A 21,357-nucleotide genomic window follows, 5' to 3' on the forward strand; every position below is an offset into this window, starting at 1 on the left:
CTATCTGTGAGGAGTTATCTTTAAAATAGCTAGTACGTTAGGTTCATATACAATTACAGCTCCAAATGTGCACAATACCACCTGTCAGATTTAGGTTTTGAATCGTCACATTTCCGACAGCGCCTGAACGCATCAGTGTGTCCAGCTCGAGGAAGTGAGGAAACCGGCTGACCTCAATCCCATTGGACCAAAGAAGTACAGAGAGGGCCGTCATCGCTCAGGCGGAAACGTCTCTGTGGGAATTTATTTGGCTTCAAAGGAAAATATTTTCTACATTTACAGATTCACAACAGGAAAACTCATCCTTTCATTCTGCCAATGAAACGTTGCATGAATAAGACGGTGTTCAAAATCCTCTGCATCCTTTAACCCCCCCTAACAGAACATGATTAAAGTACACATTACCTTTGGTTTTCTTAAAATACAAATTTTCTCTTGATACTCTATTGTCACACGAATCAGTGCAAATGTGTTGTCATGTCAAATGAGCCGTTTGGGTAACAATGTCTGTACAGCTTTGCCATTATAATTACACGTTTGATCCATTTTCCCTTATAATTAATAGCTTATATTTATTGTAAAATACAAGCTATTTGTATTGAAATAAAGTAGCCAGAGTTTTAGTTTGGAGGTAGTTTACATATAAGTAGTATGTGTAGACAAATCTGATTTCATTTCACACTATATCTGATTGTCTTGGATTAAACAGATCATTTTTGTTTAACATTGCTCTTATCAAAAGCCACCTTGACAAAAATAATAATTTTACCCATTTGGTCTACCGCTGCCTCAATCGGTTAGTTTGTTTCATTGGGTGTTTGTGTTTAACTTTAAAACATAATCAAAACAAAAACAACAAACTCACACAGCACCACAACCTAACCAACCATGACCGGCAGTAACTGTTCTGCAAGATTAAAAATCACTGTTTTTAATCAATCCAGTCTGGTGTCTTTGACGAGAGCAATGACTGTTTCTGGTTTAACTCAGTCCATCTGTTTTCTGTCCTTAAACTAATTCTTCAGCTTTAATTTGGAAGTTGCTACTCAACATTATTCATCTTAAGATAAAAGGCCTCATGTGCAGGTTCTTCATCCATTAAAAGCTGGTCGTCTCTACAGACACACAAAACTAGGCTGTTTGTCGTTTCTAAACCAACCTCTGGAGACAGGAAAGAGATAACAGTGAACATCACACAAACAAGTGTGGTGGATAGCAAAACATTCATTCTTTATTGACTGGAAAAATACAGGGACCAAAATAAAAGAAAGAAGAAGAAGTGCAGTCAAAACGATCCCCCAAACACCCATGATTAAAATCCCCAAAGCGACTTCATTTCATCAACTGAATACATCTCAAAATACAGAGTTAAATGTGCAGCAAGTAAAGCTCTATGTTAAGTCATGCCACAAAGCGGAGGAAGATTTTGGGAGGGGGGTTAAAGGAGGAGGGGAAAGGCCAGCCAGTTAGGTCGTACAGGGTATCGTGAGTCAAAGCCACAACACAAGAAAAGCATCATTATCGGTCCGAGTCTCTCAGATCGCATCGATGTCAATGTCGTCCTCTTCTTTTTCAGGTGTGTCTGGTTTCACAGTCTCCACTTTAAGCTCACGGGCGGAGGAGGAGTACACCACCTGAGGACAGAAAGACACCGGCGCTGAATAAAAACAGCCTAAAAACCATCAGCCACACTGTCCACAGAGGTCATGAGACTACAGCGGCGCAGGTCCTTTGGTACAGTACAGCAAAAAAATATAATCATGATTTAAAAAGATCATCATCAACTTAGAAAACATCACGCATTTATTGAACTTTTAAAATGAATGCTTCATTTTTTAAAATTAGACAAATTTCCCCCCCAACAAGCCTATGAAATAAGAATTAGTGATCCAACATTATTAACTTTAACAGCATCTTAGAGAGCAAGAGGTTGATAATCAGTGTTTCCCAAGGTTGTCAGCTTAGGGCGCCGCTTCGTGCCAGGTGAACTACTGAAGTTAACAACTCAAACATAAGCGGAAATTCAACTGTGGTGTTCTGTCAGGAGATACAGCGACTTGAACCAACGGTGAGTTAGAAACGTATGAGTAATATGCAATTTGTTAAAGAAGAGGACGATAACTGCTATGCTAATTTATGCAGTGAAAAGGCCGTAGTTTAAGCTAATAATGGAGGCAAGTCAGATGTGGCGGTTATAACTTCGGTCATCTTGGCTCAAGCTGAACTAAACTCGTCACAGCCTGGCTGAGATGTGACTTCGGGTTTTTAGAGAGGTGCAGGAGCTACTGCATTAAAGAAATATGGTGCGCTCGATGTGTTACACATGAGAAAACGAAAGCATTGTCTTAAAAGACTCGCCTTCATTAACTTGTTTTGTAATGGTTGGTATTAAGAAAATTTAACTGTACATCCCCTTACGATGCGTTTTCTTACACCCTAAAAATCGTACAAGTTTTCAAATGTATAAAACACATGCAGCTGTAAGATACGCCTGAACAAACAAAACTCTGAAAAGGCAGCGGAAGCTTCCACATTAAGTTTGTACAAAAATTATAACGTTAAGTCTGATCCCCAATAATAGTCTTCAACGAGTTGTAACAGTTACACCGTGGCGAGATAAGATGTATAGTAATTAAATAATAGTAATTAAATGTAATAAGTAAGTGTCATTTGCTTCAATGTTTGTTCATCCCGTTTTGCTTTTACATCTAAAGGCTGGCCACATCCTTAACCTTCTGGGGCAACGAGCCAACCGTAGCTTGTTAGTAGCACAGACTTTTAATACTTAAGAACCTCGGGGGAACACTGTTTAAAGGTCAACGCAGAGAAACTCTTCCCCTTCAACTGTCAAAGATCACAGTCAAACAATCACTTTTTGAGCGTAGGGAAACTTTAACCTTAATATTTTTGGCAGCTCATTATCATAATAAGCAGATAATGTAGATTTATTCCTGTTAGGGTGCAGATGAAAGCTCCAAACTAGACATCCAACACTTAAATCTATAACTTCAAAGTGAATTTTCTTTTGGTTTGCAGTGAAATTTTCATTTCTCTTTATGAACAACACACTTCTCTCCTTTGCTCCAAATGTTTTGGTCTCAGAAGATGCACTTATTGTTTGAGGTTTGGATCTTTTTAATTGCTGTTTTTGTGAAATTTTAATATTTTACTTAAAGCTAATTAAAATAAGAACGTTCTGATTAGTAGGTTTATTAAGAAGCAGATGACATTTGTTTTAATGTTTTCTCCAGACAACCGTTTTGTTTTAACGTAGGATTAAACACAGCTCGGTGTCTGTCCGTTACCTCCACGTTCTCGTCGTCTTCCTCCTTTTCTTCTTCGCTGCCTTCGCTCTCCTCCTCTGCCTCCTTCAGCCATTTGACAAAAGGGGCAGCCTTGGCGTGGATCTCTTTGGCCAGTTCCTTAGAGACGTATTTCTTAGAAACCTGGTGGAGGGAAAAGCAAGTCTGTTAAATACCATGACAATCCAATTTAGTGCTATACTGTAAATTCAGGTAATCCAAACACTTCTGCTTGTGACACCTTTAATCCACATTATTAGTGGAGGTGATTTAAAGAATTATTTTATCTCCTTTCAGCAGCTTTACTACTTAAATCACAGGCAGAGTAAAATTAGCTGTCCACTTTTTACACAGGGAATTATATAATAAAGTAACGGTTAAGGGTCCAATTAAGCAAATGTGGTTTAACAATACTAGTCATGTTTAAGTAAAATAAGTTACACACTTCTTGAAAACAAAACTAACTTTCGTACGCAGGGTTACCAACATTGCTTTGATCAGTTAATGCACATAAGGCCTGACAAGATAAAACATTTATTTGCATCATTGCTGCTACAAGTAAATATTTGTTTCTCTTGACTTTCTGGCTAAAAATATTCATGCTTAAGCTTTTTCTTTGTCCCTTGGGTTAAAAAGCTCAGCACTTTAATTGTTGCGTAAACGTATTATCTAGCAGAAGTTCAATATATGGATATATCTACACCCCCCACAGACCCACCTTCTCTGCCCAGGCGAATATGACATCCTCCTCCAGCAGGTCGGCGTCATACAGGTCTTTGAGGATGATGGGAACTCGAGCCAGCAGCTGGACCTGGTGCAGCTTCACGACACACTCAAAACCTCCCAACAGATACTTCTGAGCTTTCTTGTTGTTGTGGCAGAACTGAGGGGGGAAAAAAACCAGCCATGTGACGCTTAACCAAATCTCACTCTAATGTCATAAAGGAGCGACACTGGGTCCCAAAAATAGACAAATGACTACGGCAGTCATGAATCATTTAAATTACCCGCAGGAAGTGGCGTTTGTACTTCTTGATCTGGTCGCGGATGTTCTCGTTGAAGAGCAGCTCGCTGAGGATGAGGGGCCCCATGGCCTTCACGTCCAGACGCTCCGCCTCCGCCAAGATCTCCTTATCAGCTGCGTCGATGGTTCCAGTCTCCTTCTTTTGCTGCAAATAGTAAAAGCAGTAACGTTAGAGGGCAGTCACACGTAGAGATTTAAACGCCGCCTTCATGTTCCTTCCAATTCTTCTAGAAGTAAATAAATTTATACCTACAGCAATAGTTTTTATAATAAAATCTCCTCACACTGAAATGACTTTACTATATTACGAACAATGCGTTTCGCCAATGGCTTCTTGAGTTTTAATCTTGTGTAATTATTTTAGTATTAAAATGTGCAAAACTGGTTTAACAAAACTAGTCCTGTTTAAGTAAAATAAGTGTAAAAATAAAATAGATGGTTCAATTCTAATTAACAGTTGCATAAACTCATGGAAGCCAAAACTGGCACTGTTCACTAAAATGTTGCTTTTTGAAGCTTGTAACAGTTAATGCACATTTAATTGGCTTCTCTTGACTTTCTAGCCAAAAATAATAGTCATGTTCACCATTTCATGCTTAAACACAGTGAAAATTTAACTGAGAACCTGGAGAAGTCATAGGAAAAACACGGTCATAATAATTATAGCAAAGTCATTTCAGTGTTCGGTGGCTTGTTTTTTATTTCTCATTTCCATAACCCGCGACCTACCAGCACCTGATGATGATGTGCACTGGGACTTTCTTTCAGCAATAGAAATAAATTTATGAATCTCCATACTTCTAAATGCTCAACATTTTCTTTCTCCTGACAGATGTTTAACTTTTTCACATTGACAAGTAGCTAAAATGATTGATTAATTGCTCAAATTAACACTTTAAAAACTTGAGGAAAAAATATCAAACATTTGTAGGAAACTGCTCGACTACTGTTTAACATCATTTCATTTAACATAAAATAACTTATAAAAGGAAACTGTCATAATTTATCATTTTACAGACTTTTCCCTCCCAATTACACTTATGAGAACAACTTTCTGCAAGAACACTGAGATGAACTAAAGCTTTGTTATTTCACAGTTAAGTCTCCATTACAGCCACATTAGTAGACGTTGAGAGGATCGTTGTGAACCCAGTCAGGAAACCCCCCCCCCTTACTTTCACAAAGTTGTAGAACAGGTTGACCCTCTCCTCCAGGGGTTTCTCCAGGTCCTCGCTGAGCGTCAGAACCTTGGCGTGGGCGCTGATCTCCTCCATTCGCCGCCTCTGCGCCTCCTCTGTAGTCTCCTCCGCCCAGTCCTCATCGTCGTCGTCTCCATCCTGACGCCCAGACACACATGGAAGACAGAGAGGTCAGACACAATAAGAGGCCAGGTGCTTATTCTTTTATGCACGTCTATAGAGCGAGACAACTCCTGGCACTTGACCTAACCGAACCTGTCTGAACCAGCTGTTTCAAGGTGGGGTAAACTATTCTAATCCAATAACCGTATTTTTTGTGCAAACAAACACAACGCTGTTGCAGCTGTCTGAGTTAGATGATTTGTGTCCGTTTACTAGCTGTAACCCCTCCGTCTTAGGCAACGCTAAATGAGTTGTCCATGGACATTCAGCTTACTTTCTAGTTCAAAGACATGTTGTGATGTTAGCTTTCGAGTATTGCTTTTTTGGTGCTGGTGCGCTGGCTCTGGGACCGTCTCTTCCTCTCCGAATCATGATCGCTTTGCAGCAGCAACTATAGCCAGTTTGCTAACCCACAAATTAGCAAACATTAGTTACATTAAAAAATTATCTCTGGACACAAGAGTTAAAAGTCTAATCGCAACTGCTGTTTATTGAGGTTTGTGTTTGCAGAGACAGCAGAGGCTTTAGTAGAAAATCCATTTGAAGGAAATGTGAGCATGAATGAGTAAGCATGCGCTGTCACACTGGACTACCCGCAGTAAAATACCAACAAGTTGATGAGGCTCCATAACCACGAGATCAAGAGGAGCACTGGACCAAACAATGATGGAAAATCTGAAGTCTGCCATTGTGACAAATAAAGACTAAGGGCGATCTACTGTGACCGATATGTAACTCACATGCAACAATTGTCAGTAACCACTTGTAGTAGACCCCTTGTCCAGATGGTGGCAGTGCACATGTTAATTAGCCGTCCAGTTGTCTTTGATTTCACATGAATGACCATGTTGCCATTGCAATGGAAGGATAAACAGCAACCATTGCAAAACGCCACGGCAGCAAAGTATCTGAAGTTTCTTCAGAAAGTCCAATAATTATGAGGTGGTTGATTTAAAAAAAAGATAAAGAGGAGGAGGGATTGAGGCGGTGGTGGGTGAAGGCCAAGCAAGTAATACTGATAACGATTATCTGTCAAGCAGCAGCTAATGTGACCTCAGGGGCGAGAGGCAGCGAGGAGGTAAAAATCATTCACCAGCTTCGTGCGGTGACATGACATCTTTTCTCCCCCTTATAATCCCATGAACTGTAAGTTTTGTAAGTTAAATGTTATTGTGATCCAGTTATTTTGGAAAATCAAATAAGCTAAATGTCTCAGTAATAGATAGAATTTTTACTGACGCTACCGCTGCTGGAAGTGACTTTAGACTTTGCTGATTTGTGTTTTAGCAGCCACAAGACAGTTAAACATTTTCTTAAAAACGTCCACCAGTAAGCAAATAAACCAGTAGCCCGTGTCCGACCTTTATCAGGCTCTGTTTGCTGTTGTGAAACTCCCACATCTGGTCTGTGACTCTTACACTGTGGAAATGTAGCTCAGAAAGAAAGAATCTGGCTGTCTGATCCGGTTTGGTCAAAAAGCTCAATAGGGGAGGGAGAAAAACCCACCACAGCCTGAGGAGCGTCAACATTGTCCTGGTTTCCAGCCTCTCCGCTGCCAGAGCCGTTCTCCTTGTCCTTCTTGCGGTTCTTCTTCTCCTTCTCTTTTTTTACAGATGCGGATCCACTATCAGTGCTCTCTGTTATTGGAGAAGCAAAAAAAAAAGAAGTTCTAATCAAATTTGCGTGAGTTCCCATTATGTTCAACCCAAGAGGGAGCAGGACCATAAAAGCTCCACTTCCGTTGTGCCACACTATAACTACACGAGCAAAATCTCACCTGGTGGGTTTTTGAGGATGAACGTGCAGAGTTTGTGTCTGGTGTCTAGCATGCCGCGGTATCCACAGGCCTTACAGGAATTGCCGATGGTTTGTTTCTTGGGATTGATATGCTGTAAGAAAGACACTCATTGGATCTAAAGAAAGCCACACAATCAAGTCAAATAAACCAACACAAGGAAATCTCTGCTTTACTATCCAGAATATTGATTTTGAGAAGAAAAAAAGAAAAACGACAGCAGTTTACTTCATCTCATGAGTCAGTGATCACATTTGTCTGGACCTGTGTCACACATGCTGTGAAATATTTACCAGATCGGTTTCGGGGTTGTCACACTCAGGACACAGCACAAATTTTCTGATGAACCCATCAAGCATGTCCTGCAACTTGTTCGCCTCGTGGGATCCGTTGACGATGTAACGGTCGTTTTTGGTATCAAACTGGGTCTGAGCACCGAGTTCACAACCAAAAAACTTGGTCGGGTCTGCGATCAGAAAAAGATATGTTAGAATGAAGTGGGGGGGGTTACGTATGAGTTAAACAAATGCCAATTTTTTAAGACATCAAAAATGCAATGATACGGCAAAAAAAATAATTTATATCCCAATAACGGTATATACCCGATACAGAACATTTTCTGTAAATTCAATGAAATATGGCATTTCCAAGTAGAACTAGGGATATTTCTCTGCATTATAAAAGGTTGGTTAATCCAACACCATGAGAAATACCATGATAAGAGTAAATAACGACACAGCAAGTAATGTAACTAGATAGGTTGTGGATTAGCAAACTGATACTACTTGCTGCTGCAAAGCCAACACGAGAGAAGGACACGTCCCCGAGCAGCACAGCAGCTCCAGACAGCGACACTCTCAGCTCGCCTGCTGCTACAGCTAACATCACAACAGCGGCGTGTCTTGGGGAGCTATAAAGTAAGCTGTATGTCCATGGGCAAGTCATTAAACGTTACCTGACTGACATGCACATCGTGGCTGGATAGTGTTGTGTGGCTCATCCAGTATATTTAATGCAATTTCTTCTCCACAACACCGGCACTTGTGGAAGAAGGGACTGCGGTGAAGTCAGTTTCAATTTGGATATTAGTTTTATGTTGGACATTCGGTAGCTATCGAATTCCAACGTAAAGCCAACTTCACCACGGTGCAAAGCGCCGCTCACTCAACAATATTACAGTTAAGTGTGGAATTTGCGACAACGACAGAGCATAATTGTAAATGATATACGTTTTCCTTTCGTCAAACTATATCTATCTCTCTCTCTCTCGTCTACATATTGTAATATCGCACAGCCCTACTTCATGCCGTAAAACCTTGTACTTAAAAACTATTAAATAGACATGAGTGGTCTCCTCGTTAACCGGTTTAATTTAGAGTGTTTGACATAACTCAGACGTGAAAAAATAAAGAAGCAAAACATCAAAAACTTCACATGATGTGTACTTCATATACATATGCTGTAATATTTTGTAGGCAAACGAGTAACTTTGTTTTGGTTTGTTTGCAGAAATGGGGAACTTGTTTGGTGCCATTTTATCTAATCCCTTCACATAGTTTGGTTGAACAGTAAATTCAGAGGTGATAAAAAAAAGGGGGAAGGAACGGAAATAACTTCAAAAAACAAACAAAACAGGCGTTAAAGGCGTTAGAAAAATTAATAATTTCTGCTGTTTGGTCAATCTCTGAGTATGAATCAGCGTTTCCACATGGCTTGGTTTAATGGTGGTGGGAGGAGGACATATAGAAAATGATACTGCACATGGTGTTACTTACATGTTGGAGGCCTATTCAGTGCCTTTGCAACATCAACCATGTTGACAATGACCGTCTTGATTCCATTCCCTTTGCCTTCAACCTGGATGATAGAAATACAAACACACACAATCAAAACCAAAAAAATACAGAAGTTCTTATTTAATTATTAATCCAGGCCACTTAAATGTGGTTACAGTTAACTTGATGCATTTATCTCCACTTGTGTTATAACTTTTCGAACATTTATGACAAGGCAAACATTAAACTACAATGTTACCTTGGCAATCAGACGGGGCATCTTGTAGCGATAGAACTGGTCTGACACGCTGCGGTTGACGTTGACAGACATTTTGGCTGGCTGTTAGCACTATCAGTAAGATAAAAGGATCTTGGTTGGGGATTTTTCGGGATCTTCTGTCTGGAAAAGAGGGGATGACATAAACGACTGCAAGCGTGCTCGGTCTCTGACATGAAAAACGCTGTGCCGCTGTGGCCGCAAGCTCCTTGCTTGAAGGCTAGATTTCCACCACACAGGTTCCAACGGCTGCGCAACAGCTCTGAAAGAGGACAGGGACAAAAACCCAATTAATATTTATTAAGAAGGACATTATTTAAACAGTAACTTCGTACATTTTGCAGCCATGATTTAGTCATGAATTTTTAGTTTATACCTCGCATTGAATGCTAAAAGGTGTGTTCCCAGGACTGTGTGTGTAGACTGTTGGTCAGACAAAACAAAGGCTCTGGGAGATTGTGATAAACACAATTTGTTGGCAAACCAATGGAGGAGATATACAGATTAAATCATAATGAAAATAATTGAAACCCTGATTATATAATTTACTTGAACTCTTGAGAGCCCACTATCCACAAGAACAAATTAAAACAGATTCCTGTGGTGCATAATGATTACTGAGTGTCCATTTAGCCAGACCAGACTGAGTTACGACATATCAATCCAGAAGATTCTGCTGAATCGCAAGGCAGTGTCACTTTTACAAATTGTATTCAACTAAAAACAAGCTCGAGTTCGAACACCTACATTGCCGGATATGTTAGAAATATTAAAAAAGGGTGGGATGAAGCCTCTGCATTTAGGAAATACTGCTGACAAACTCAAATCCTGCAAATATCCATGTGATCCAACAGTGAGCAAGCATGACAGATTAGTCCAAAGAAGAAAAATACAACGCAGCATTTAAACAGGATGCTTTTGTAGCTGTATACATACAAAAATGTTTTGTTAGAGCCCTTTGTCATACATGAGGGGCACTGGATTTAGTCACATAAGGCCTTCTCTTGTTATTAGGTCAAAAACAGGAGGCCTAGCATCTGCTGCCAAACAACTCTCCCCCTGCAGACAGCGTTAACACAAACCACCCAGTCTGTAGCAGTCATTTTCTCAGCAATGTCAGTGTGATTAAAACATGAAATGACTCACAACTGCTTTGTCAGGGGGCAAGCTGAGATGTTTCAGAAGGGCAGAGGTCGAGACTATTTCAGAAGGAGGCTAGGTTAGCTTAGCTGGCTGCTTGGTGCAGAGTGCGTCATACAGTCACTGCACACGAGTGAGGGGACTGGGAGACGCCATTTTGATACAGTGGCACAGTAAAACATGAACATATCGCACAATAACCCCAGCTATCACCAGAGGAAAATGTCACCACGTATAAATACAAAAATATACACCCCAAAAATGTGTTCTTACAACTTACCGTTTTCGCAAAACAAAGACATAAACACAACGCTGATCGTCCAAGAGCCGCAGTGAACGGTGGTCGATAGCCTGTGCTGGTGTTGTATTGATTGCAGCAGGGTTAGTGATTTTTTGGGCTCTCAAAGATGCACAGTTAAACACCCCAAAGCGTCCAAACAGTGCAGGTGCCAGGCTCAAGAGACAGAAGGGTGATAATATCCGGAACGTCCTCGGGGTTTGGGGGGGAACCTTTTGGGAAGAGAGAGACAGAGAGAGACAGAGAGAGAAGCGTCCTGTTATCCACACAAACTGCGGACTAAAAAGCGCTAACGTTAGCATCACCAGGTGTGGGTGTGTGGCTCGTCCGTCACGTACAATGTACTCAACGTTAGCTGATGTAAGACCTAAAAACAAAGCCGGGGATGATTCTCAAACGTTCCTTTCATGCCCCTAAATGGGGCGCAGTTTAACGGCCAACTGCCGAAACTGACCGCCGCCATATCATGACAATGACATCTGGAATATATAGTTTACTTAAGTGTCGTTATACTCAACGTTATGTATAAGTACATTCTGCGTCTGAGTACAGTTTCGACACAGTCTTAAAAAAACATACACTCATACGGTTAAGTCCAGGAAATAGCCAGAGCCCAGAAGCTACAACGCAGTTACTTATTAGCCAAGTGGTGTCGACGCGGGTGGTCGGCGAAGATAATGTCATTAAAGTAACGTTAGTATTCTTAACCGCCGGGCTGCTTAGCTAGATTTTCTCCGTGGAATTACGACCCTCGACGGTAAATCCACGTCAAGATGAGCAGAGGATAAATGAGATGAAATTATTTCGCACCTTACCTCTCGAATGTTCTGCGAAACGCTGCTACTCACGTTGCTTTTACTGACGAGCGTCAAGCTAACAGGAACACCCACGTTGGGAACTTCCGGTGGTTGCTGCGTTCGAAATTAAAAGCCCGCTTTCGTTGTTTGTGTGATAATACAAATACATAATTATCTTTTTCAGAATAATGTTAAAATAATGTCAGCCATGTAATTTATCTTTCGGAACAAGGGCATTGTGTTTGAGAATGATATATCACGGTAGATGATAATGGTAACTTCTTGGAACATATTGCTTTCTTGTACAAATATGATCTAAACAGCAGTCAGAGAGAGTCAATCAAACTATAAATGATTAATTATGACAATTGTGTTTCCATCTGGGTAATTTTTTGCTCAAGCTGTGCTGACTTGGGTCAACAATGCTGAATGTTAGTGCCTGTAGGCATGGAGAAATAAAGGATTATGAACCATATGAATTTAATACACAACACACAAACTCACGGTTACTGTTTATTTAATTGGTAATTTATTTATTTATTTAATTTAAACACACACAGGTTAACTGTTTTATTTATTATTTTCAATTATAATTTGTTTATTTTTTATTTTATTATTTTATTTAAACACACATACGTTTAGGTAGTTAGGTAGGTAGGTGCATTTTTATATATATTTAAAATTTATTTAATGAACTGCATGAAATTAATTGTTATTTTGACATTTATGCCAATAAAGCAAATTGAATTGAATTGAAGGGATTTGTGTGCAGAGTTATGCAGTGACAGTTCAACAAATCTGAATTATGTGTCAAAACAGGGGATAGTGTTTATAGTTTAATATGCACGAGTGAAGTGAAGTGAAATTAAGAAAATGGGTGTGCTTTTTGATAAATGGCATTATGGTTTTGAAATTTTAGTTGAAAGCCTGGTCAGTGTTTAAAGTTTCACTCGTTTTATTTTGAAAGCACAAAAGGAAGTGTTGCATATAGTGTGACGTGTACTCTCTCTTCTCTCTTCTCATTGGCTGACAGGTTGACGCTGTACGTGCGTAGGCGCTTCCTCAACTTGACTAGCAGCAAACAGCAAAATTAAAGATGGTGAGTATGAAACAGCGAAAAGGCCACAATTTACCACTTTTACAGCCCGCGTTTCGAGAAGTTTGCTGGCTCGGTGTTTTCTTAGACTAGTTATCGAGAGTCGAGACTGATATCCTGGTTTCAGCGCGTCCACGTAGTCTCAATTTAAGGGTTTATTTTAGTGAAGCTGCATCCCGAGATGGATCAACGATCACATGACAGCTGAACACTTCAGTCCCCCCAAAATTCAACACAACAAGCCGCAAGCAGCCCTAAAGTCGCTTTTTTCATTTGCACGGCGCTCTTTAGGTTTGTCATGTTTGTTCAACATCCATTTTTGTTATCTGTTTAATTGGTATAACGACATTTTTGTTACTTTTTCTTGTTTACCATCCGGTTAGCTCGCAGGGCTAACAGGCTAATAGCTACTTTATGTCATGAGCCACTTTTCTACTGCAGCAATAATTGCGTTTATCACCCAGTTACCAAACCGAAACGTAACTGTCAGTGGTTCCATCGGTGAACCAGCTAGTTAGACAAAAGTATATTTTGCATTAAGACTACAACTGCACGTCATATTAGTTTATTCATTCATTATCTCTCAGTTCAGTGTGCTTTATTGACATGGATGTTTCATTTAAACAATCAAAAGTCTACATTTAAAAATGACATAACAAGATTAATCTAATCAAGATCATTCAATTTAGCATTTATAAATTACAAAAACAAAAGTAACAAACACAGATAGGACATAAACTACAAATAAAAGTGAACAATAATTTACCTGTATATGGAGTTTGCTCTAGTTTGGGGCAAGATATTTGGAAAAACAACATGTTTTGGTGCAGTTTAACTCAGGGCAATAATAATAATGTTATCACGACAAAAATGTCATATCATTCAATATTGATAACTGTCACAATAAATGTCAAATCATGATTTCTTTCAAGTTTAAAGGTTGATTTTTGCTCCTGAGTGAAAGTTTAAAGAAACCAGAAGGTTAATTGTGGTTTTAAACTTTTCTTTATGGTCAGAACAAACACTTGTTCCAAACAGCAGATCACTTAACAAATCAGAAGTAGAACTTTCAGAACAATTATGATAAAATATTTTTTCAACAAATATGCACGAGTGAAGTGAAGTAAAATCTTTTTTACTTTTCCTCAATAAAATAAATATCTTAACATTGTGGTTGAAATGAATTAAATCAAACATTTATTGAACATTTGTTATATTGTTATTGAAGAAAATTATATCACGATAATTATCATGACTGTTTTATTGCCCAGCCGTAGTTTATCTCAACATAGTGGGTTGATTATAACTTATAATAAAACTGTAACGTCCAGTCAGCACTTTGATTTGCTCCATTACATGATTTCGCCTTTGGTCACACTCAGTCAGGCTATTTAAACTTTATATATTTGCTTCATCATTATCACTAACCATCAACCATTAACAACTGTTTCAACCACATTGTCGTTTAACTTTTCTTATTTGTGTTTGAATGATTAATATCTGTCTTCTTAATCCATTCACTTTTTAATTTCTAATTTAATTTTTTCCTTCTTGTCCCAACTCTTATTTTTGTATTTTTTTTATACCCAATCTTTGATCGTACTTCGTGTCATTCTCTCCATGCACATCCTGCCTTCCTCCCTATCTCACCCACTCTCCTCCTCACACCCCTCCTTGCCTGTCTGCAATCAACCAGGCTGGTCACCGGGTAAGTGCCCTCGCTCTGTGTAGGATCCCTGTTTTCTGCTCGCTCTTCTGCCCGGCACACTAACGTGGGATTGGGATTGCACAGCTGTGCAAGTCTGCTGTTTCTGCGTCTCAGAGCCAATAGCTGCTGCTAATTCAGCCATTGCAGCGCGGGCATCTTGTGCTGGCAGGCTAAATGCTTTAATTACACCTTCTCTCGGTTGCTTGCCTAAACAAGAAATTACATGTTACTCATCTCATCAAAATAGTCTAGAAATAAGTCAGAGTAGGAAACCTAAAACTCCCACATTAGATTTCAAGAACCTGTGTAGGAATCTACTGTGACTCAGGCAGACTTTAAGGTCAAGTTCCTGAAAATGTTTCACAAGTTGAATTGATTCCTTACTAGTGACTCATCTATTTCAAAACAGGAATACCTTATTGAATGGATGCTTTCCACTTCAGAAATAAAAAGCTGTTCTGATTGGACAAACATTAGCAATTTCTTGGTGAGGAAATCTAATCCTTGCCAAGTTTACTGCTGTATATTTAGAGTGAATGAACATTTGATGTGGTCAAAGTAATTAAATACTTACACCCATAATTGCACACATTAAACTTTTGTTCATCAGTCACAGTTCCTGGTTTGCAGTATGCGCCATTTCATCATCTAAACTGATACATGGTGTTGGGTAGAACCTTGCGTTGTGTTTTAGTATGAACCTTTAAGTTTGTTGGTGTTAAATTCTTATTGACTACTTGTATTGTGTGAAAACATAATTATTTCTTTCTTGTGTCCTACATCTGTTATTGAGTGTCTGAATTCACAGTTGTTTACTAAATCCATATTTTCCCACCTGGGCTGTTTATTTATTGACTCTATTTATTATGTAAGAAGTAACATTCACAACCCAGTTTGAATTCAGACACCTAATATCCTCAGCTTCTTACTCACAAACATTGCTTATTTACAAGTTTGAACTTTATGAATTAAAGGGAGAGTTTGTTTTTTTTAACCTGGACCCTATTTTCCCACGTTGTATGTCTTGTATGTAACTGATTGGGACAATATCTTTTGAAACATGTCCAGTATTGAGTGAGTGCGCCGCACTCGGCAGCAGTGAAACAGGGCTGCAATGTAATCCATGCGGGCAATGACGCCCCGTCAAAGTACGTCCATTAAAGTGCTGGCTTTTGCCATTGAAAGTGTGTGACAACATTATGGAAAGGAGAGATGGACCTATTTTGAGTAAGACCAGAAGTCTCTTTATTACTCTCGTCAAAGCCACCAGACTTATTTCCTCACTGGTTACAGCCTCGATCGGTTAGTTTGTGTTCATGTGAGATTTTGGTATTTTTAAGCTTTTAAAACACTAAAGTCACGTAATAACACAAACAAACTTACCAACCAAGGCAGAGATAGACAGCAACTCCTGTGTTCTGCAAAGGTAAAATCACTGTTTTATCAATGAAGTCTGGTGGCTTTGATGAGAGCAATATAGTGACTGTTTCTGGTTAAACAAAATGGTCTGTCTTCAGATGGATCCTTTCTATAATTTTAAACACTTGTAATAACAATCTGAGCATGTCAGGGGCAAAAACAAGCACTTTAGTGGACGGGGCGCAGTTCCGCTCAAGGGTTACGTTGCAGCTCTGCGTTTGCTCAATGCTGGACCAATTTAAAAAAATGTTGTCCCAGTTAGTTACATACACAAAACATGGGAAAATAATATCCAGGTTGAAAAACAGCAACAGTTACCCTTTAAGCCTGTTTATCCACTGCACTGAATTAATCTGGAGTAAGTTGATGTTTCGGTGCAATAACATAAAATTTAAAAACAGTATTTTGGTGGTTTTAAAGAGGATACGAGACAACTGAATAATAACTAACTGAGGAGTACAGTGGTTCTGACGGAGTCCTCGGCCCACTTCCTTTTCCCAGAGTTCAGATGCTACAACACACAGTCTGGACTCTCTGGAGGCTCATCGGTGGGTGACTAATCTGTCTGTGTGTGTCTGTGCGATGCTGTCAGTTGGTTTTGGTGTTAGGTGACCTGCACATCCCCCACCGGTGCAACACCCTGCCAGCCAAGTTCAAGAAGCTGTTGGTCCCGGGGAAGATCCAGCACATTCTCTGCACAGGCAACCTCTGCACCAAGGAGAGCTATGACTACCTGAAGACTCTCGCGGGAGACGTCCACATAGTCCGAGGCGACTTCGACGAGGTCCGTGTGTGTTTGTAGATAAAAATAAAATAATCTAGAGGCTTGATAGCAGCCCGTAAACACTGACATTCATTACCCAGTTTGTAATTAAGGAAAGGGATTCATTCATTTAATAAAATTAATTAGGCTGTCTTGCAAACTTTAGATGTCAGCAGTTTGTTGAGTATTCACAAGAGAACAAGAGGCTGAAGTCTTTGTTGGTGGTGTGACGCTGTTCTTCATAGTTCAGACGAATTTTATTTGACAGAATTTCCAATAAGAGCTTTTAAACTTAGAGTTTGGGGAAGAAAAGCTTAATTTCTGAGGCTGAATATTTAATCGCAAGGAAGAAGCAAATGGATCTTTGCCTGCACTGAAGACTAATTGGCGTGTAATGAAACTGTAATTACTCCCTTCTCACAACTTGAGTTTTACCTGCCTAGTTCACAAAGAACTGACATCCTGTAATACAGCGATATCACAGCATTCACTCTGTACTGTGTCTGGTTAAACCTGTGCACATCAGCAGTACATTATTACAAGAATATGACTTTGAACTAAAAAAAGCTCACTGTGCTTGTTCCTTCTCATCCCCTCTCAGAACCTGAACTACCCAGAGCAGAAGGTGGTGACCGTGGGTCAGTTTAAGATCGGTCTCATCCACGGCCACCAGGTGATCCCCTGGGGCGACATGGCCAGCCTGGCGCTGCTCCAGAGACAGCTGGACGTCGACATCCTCATCTCTGGGCACACACACAAGTTCGAGGCGTTTGAGAATGAAAACAAGTTCTACATCAACCCTGGTTCGGCCACAGGAGCCTACAGCGCACTGGAAAGGTAGAGGAGTGATGAAATCCACCTCCTGCTGAAACCACAAAGCCTGGACGTGCGGACAATTTAAGCATGTTGTTGACGTGCCATTTGTAGCACATACTAGAGAGTGACACAGGAGTGGATCTTCACTCCTGTCACATCTTGTTCCTGATTTTTAAAAGAAAATCAGAAAATAGCATTTATTCAGATTAGAACTGCATGTTTATATATATATATATATATATAAACATCACAGGAATCCCGTGACCCAGGATTATCGCAGGGATTCCTGAAAAAAATATCAGCATCTAGCTCAGACACAGTTTTATTTGTAATTTGGACAGATTAATAACGTCAACTCTTCTCATGTGAGCAGCGTAAATTAGAAGTGGGATGCTGTGAGCTGAAGTGTGATTATTTGCTTTGTATTGTAACTGCACAGAAAATGGTACCACTGAAGAAGAAAGTCATTTATGGTCCAGCGGCGTATTCTAAGCAAATCAAATTTGGTGTGTTCTCTCATCCATTTTACCCGCGTCATGGTAGAGGCTAGAAACACAGACACTGCGTCTTAAAATAAAAAAATACAGTTCAACTAGAACTATGATGTCAGCTGAAAATAAAGTTAAATACTGAATCAAAAAACTGTGAGAGAAACTCGCGACGTTTAGCCAAACAGCCTTGACTACTGCTTGACTGAAGCATTTTTAAAATATTTTAAATTTAACGTTGTTTGGCGTTCACTAACGGTGTGACACAGAAGCGACACACGTGCCAGCAAAGACAATAAAAAAGATAATAAATACGAGTGCAGGCGACACACACTGCATTGTTCTACAGGTTGTTTGTGGTTGCTTCAGCCAACAGCAGGTAGTTTGATTACTTTTATTTTATGTTTGGATAAGAGAGCAACAAAAGAGTTTTTTTAATGCTGCTTTAAAAACTTCAAAGGGTCAAATTACAAGAAAAATAGTGTTTCTCTCTTACATTTAATCGAATCCATCCATGCAGGTACTTTTGGTTGGTTTTATGTGCTGAGGTTGTGAGATGTCTGCCTACATATAGGCCAATATTGGCTTTAATACCATCAGTTACCTCCAATACAGTGGAGGTTTCCTTAATGCTGCTCATAGCATTGGAAAATAACATTTAACAAATTTAACAGCAACGTTTTTTGGAACTACTTTTTATCAAATAAATGGATTTTGTGGAAGGAGAGAATGAGATGTTTACAGATAGTACCAGACCGAACCTTGACCCTGAAACACATCTGTCCTCTCTCCTCAACAGCAACATCATCCCCTCTTTTGTATTAATGGACATCCAGGCGTCTACAGTGGTGACGTACGTTTATCAGCTCATCGGCGACGACGTCAAGGTGGAGAGAATCGAGTACAAGAAATCTTAAAAGGACGGCGAGAGGAGAGTTGGGTTAACGTGGCTCAGTGTGTCGATTCATTCCTTTCCACCAGGGGGCAGCAGCTCCCCTACAGTCACCACAATTTATTTACAGTTATTGCTGTAACAAACTGTTCAGTAACTTAACTCTAAAACACCTATGTATTATATTGTTTATATGTCATCAGCATTTGCTTGAATCCAAGCTGTCATTTGGTAAAAGTAGAGAACGCAATAATGTCACATGTATTTGTTATCAAAAGAAATATTTTGTGCCATTTTTTTCTTTTTTGTTTGTTATTTTTGCCCTTGTCACGTCATGTACATGTAACCAACAAGCCTTTAGCTTCATGTAGTCTGCCTTTTTTTTCATTAATTTCCCCCCCACAGTAAAGATCTTTTCACTCCATCACTTGTTTTGTCTTAAATAATAATGAAAATAATAATAATACACCACTGCATGAGGGACTTCTTCAAACTGTTGATACCACATTTAGAAGCATCCTATTATCTAAAATATCATTGTATGCTGTAGAATAAACATTTACTTTACCTGGAATTAAGGTGCCCAAACAGTGTCAGGCATGTCCACATGCTTTTTGCCATATTTGGTGGGTAAATAACTGTACTGTACTGTAAGCCTTAGTTGCCATTGAGGACAGTCTTAACAACACAGTTACACAAATAACATGAATTCTGCTTTTTTAGAGGCAATATTCTTGGTCAAAATCAAGAATATTGCCTCTAAATAAAACCAGACCAGGCCAAAAGGTTTTTAGAAGACTGATATTTAGTATTTTCCTGCCATAATTATATTATAATTATGTTCCAGGCTTTGAAAAAACATTTAGACCTTCATGTAAGGAGATACAATTTATCAGATTTTTTTTTCAGCAAGCAAGCCAATGTAGAAAAAGTTTGGTTGGTTGTCAAAATGTTCTTTAGGTTGATTCTGAATTTGGACTCATGATCTCAGGATTTCATAAAAAAGTAAACACAGTAGAAGAGAGGAGACTAGAAATGACTACAAGAGGATATTAAAAGAAGAATAAAATTATTTAAAAAGTCAGTTGATATGAAAACGTGGAGGCAAGTGGTTGAAAATTTAGTGAGACTGGTTTGTTTTGGCCACGATGGACCAATACAGAGCACGACAGCAGTCAGTGACAGAACAGTTTGAAACGTCCTAAAAAACCACAGCAATGAAACACGTGCAGCCTCATAACTATAAATGTTAACTTTCAGACAAAACTGGAGATACATTTCAGCACACATTAGTTAGTAAAACAGAGGGTTTTTAGAGGATTTGTATCAAGTGAAAGGTTTATTGTTTATTATGTCAGAAATACATACAATACATTTGTCTGAATACTAAGTCACCAATAGATAAAAGAGCTCTGCTAGCTTTGTTCTGTTTGTCCATGTGAAACTCTCGTGTCTGTGATGTTTTTTTTTACTTTAAGTATTTAAAAACACCCCAAAACAGAATTAATTGCATCACCAGTCCCAAAAGTGTTAAGATAATCTTGGATTAACGCACATACCGTATATAACATATAGTCCATGTAATGGCAGCAGTACCAGTTATTCTCACAAGAGTAACGTATCATTTGCTTTAAGTATATTTACCCAGGTTTGGTATTTAAGTACAATCCAGAGGTTTGTACTTTACTAGAGTCTTTCCATTTTCTGCTACGCCGCATTTATCTGACAGCTGGAAGTTCCTTTTCAGATTAACATTTTACAGATATGACAAGCTTATAAAATATAACACATAGATTAAACTGGTGGTTTCCAACAGAATCTCTTACAATGGGGCCTCTTTGTCACGTTTCATATCTTTATGGGTTGTTAACAGATCTTCAAACAGACATTCACCTTATCAGATGGTTTCTGATAATCATTAGACATTTAAACTTATCAGATGATTTCATTTAGTTGACTGTCTGAGGCCCAGAGTCTCAGAGGTCAATTTTCACAAAAAGCAAAGATAAGTTACTGTAGAGTTTTGTAGCAGAGCTTTTTTTTGTCTTTCTTAATGCAAATATCATTTCACAACCCCTTAATTTTATATTGTGACCCATCAAAGGAGGCTTGTCCCCTGTAGGTTGGGAACCACTGGACTAAACTACTTAACTGTATCAAAATAAGTAGCTCCACCTTCACCAGCAATCTCAGTAAAATGCTGCTAACGCTCAAGCATCCATATTAACAACATTTTATGTAATAATTCAATTCAATTCAATTCAGTACAGCTTTATTGACATGAATGTCAAACAACAATTTTGCCAAAGCTTAAAATATAATACAGAAGAACAATTCATTTCATACAGTTCATTAAATAAAACAAATAAAACAGTGAAAGTGTGTGTTTGTGTGTTAAAAAAATAA

General features: G+C 39.0%; 2 protein-coding genes across 4 annotated transcripts; one reads left to right on the forward strand and one right to left on the reverse strand.

Moving 5' to 3' along the window:
• Positions 1 to 1,204: 1,204 nt before the first annotated feature.
• eif5 (eukaryotic translation initiation factor 5) lies at positions 1,205 to 11,885 on the reverse strand. 2 transcript variants are annotated; one of them, XM_038728280.1, is made up of 12 exons: positions 11,788 to 11,885; positions 10,955 to 11,184; positions 9,517 to 9,796; positions 9,258 to 9,339; positions 7,776 to 7,948; positions 7,465 to 7,576; positions 7,194 to 7,324; positions 5,502 to 5,663; positions 4,310 to 4,471; positions 4,021 to 4,185; positions 3,306 to 3,446; positions 1,205 to 1,634 (listed from the first exon to the last, which is right to left on the reverse strand). In XM_038728280.1, exons 3-12 carry the CDS (start codon positions 9,586 to 9,588, stop codon positions 1,536 to 1,538), a joined length of 1,299 nt encoding a protein of 432 aa, XP_038584208.1. In that variant the 5' UTR covers positions 9,589 to 9,796; positions 10,955 to 11,184; positions 11,788 to 11,885; the 3' UTR covers positions 1,205 to 1,535. The 2 variants fall into 2 exon arrangements, with proteins under 2 accessions (XP_038584208.1, XP_038584209.1); XM_038728281.1 differs by having other exon boundaries at positions 11,783 to 11,847.
• An 874-nt stretch (positions 11,886 to 12,759) lies between these two features.
• LOC119909976 (vacuolar protein sorting-associated protein 29) lies at positions 12,760 to 19,375 on the forward strand. 2 transcript variants are annotated; one of them, XM_038728282.1, is made up of 5 exons: positions 12,801 to 12,868; positions 14,562 to 14,573; positions 16,585 to 16,776; positions 17,357 to 17,592; positions 18,859 to 19,375. In XM_038728282.1, the coding sequence occupies exons 1-5, from the start codon at positions 12,866 to 12,868 to the stop codon at positions 18,974 to 18,976; spliced, it is 561 nt and encodes a 186-aa protein (XP_038584210.1). In that variant the 5' UTR covers positions 12,801 to 12,865; the 3' UTR covers positions 18,977 to 19,375. The 2 variants fall into 2 exon arrangements, with proteins under 2 accessions (XP_038584211.1, XP_038584210.1); XM_038728283.1 differs by lacking the exon at positions 14,562 to 14,573 and having other exon boundaries at positions 12,760 to 12,868.
• The last annotated feature ends 1,982 nt before the right edge of the window (positions 19,376 to 21,357 follow it).

The sequence above is a fragment of the Micropterus salmoides genome, unplaced genomic scaffold, assembly GCF_014851395.1.
Source record: "Micropterus salmoides isolate LMB-PRFRI ecotype aquatic unplaced genomic scaffold, ASM1485139v1 Ms_hic_scaffold_19, whole genome shotgun sequence".
Classification (NCBI taxonomy): domain Eukaryota; kingdom Metazoa; phylum Chordata; class Actinopteri; order Centrarchiformes; family Centrarchidae; genus Micropterus; species Micropterus salmoides.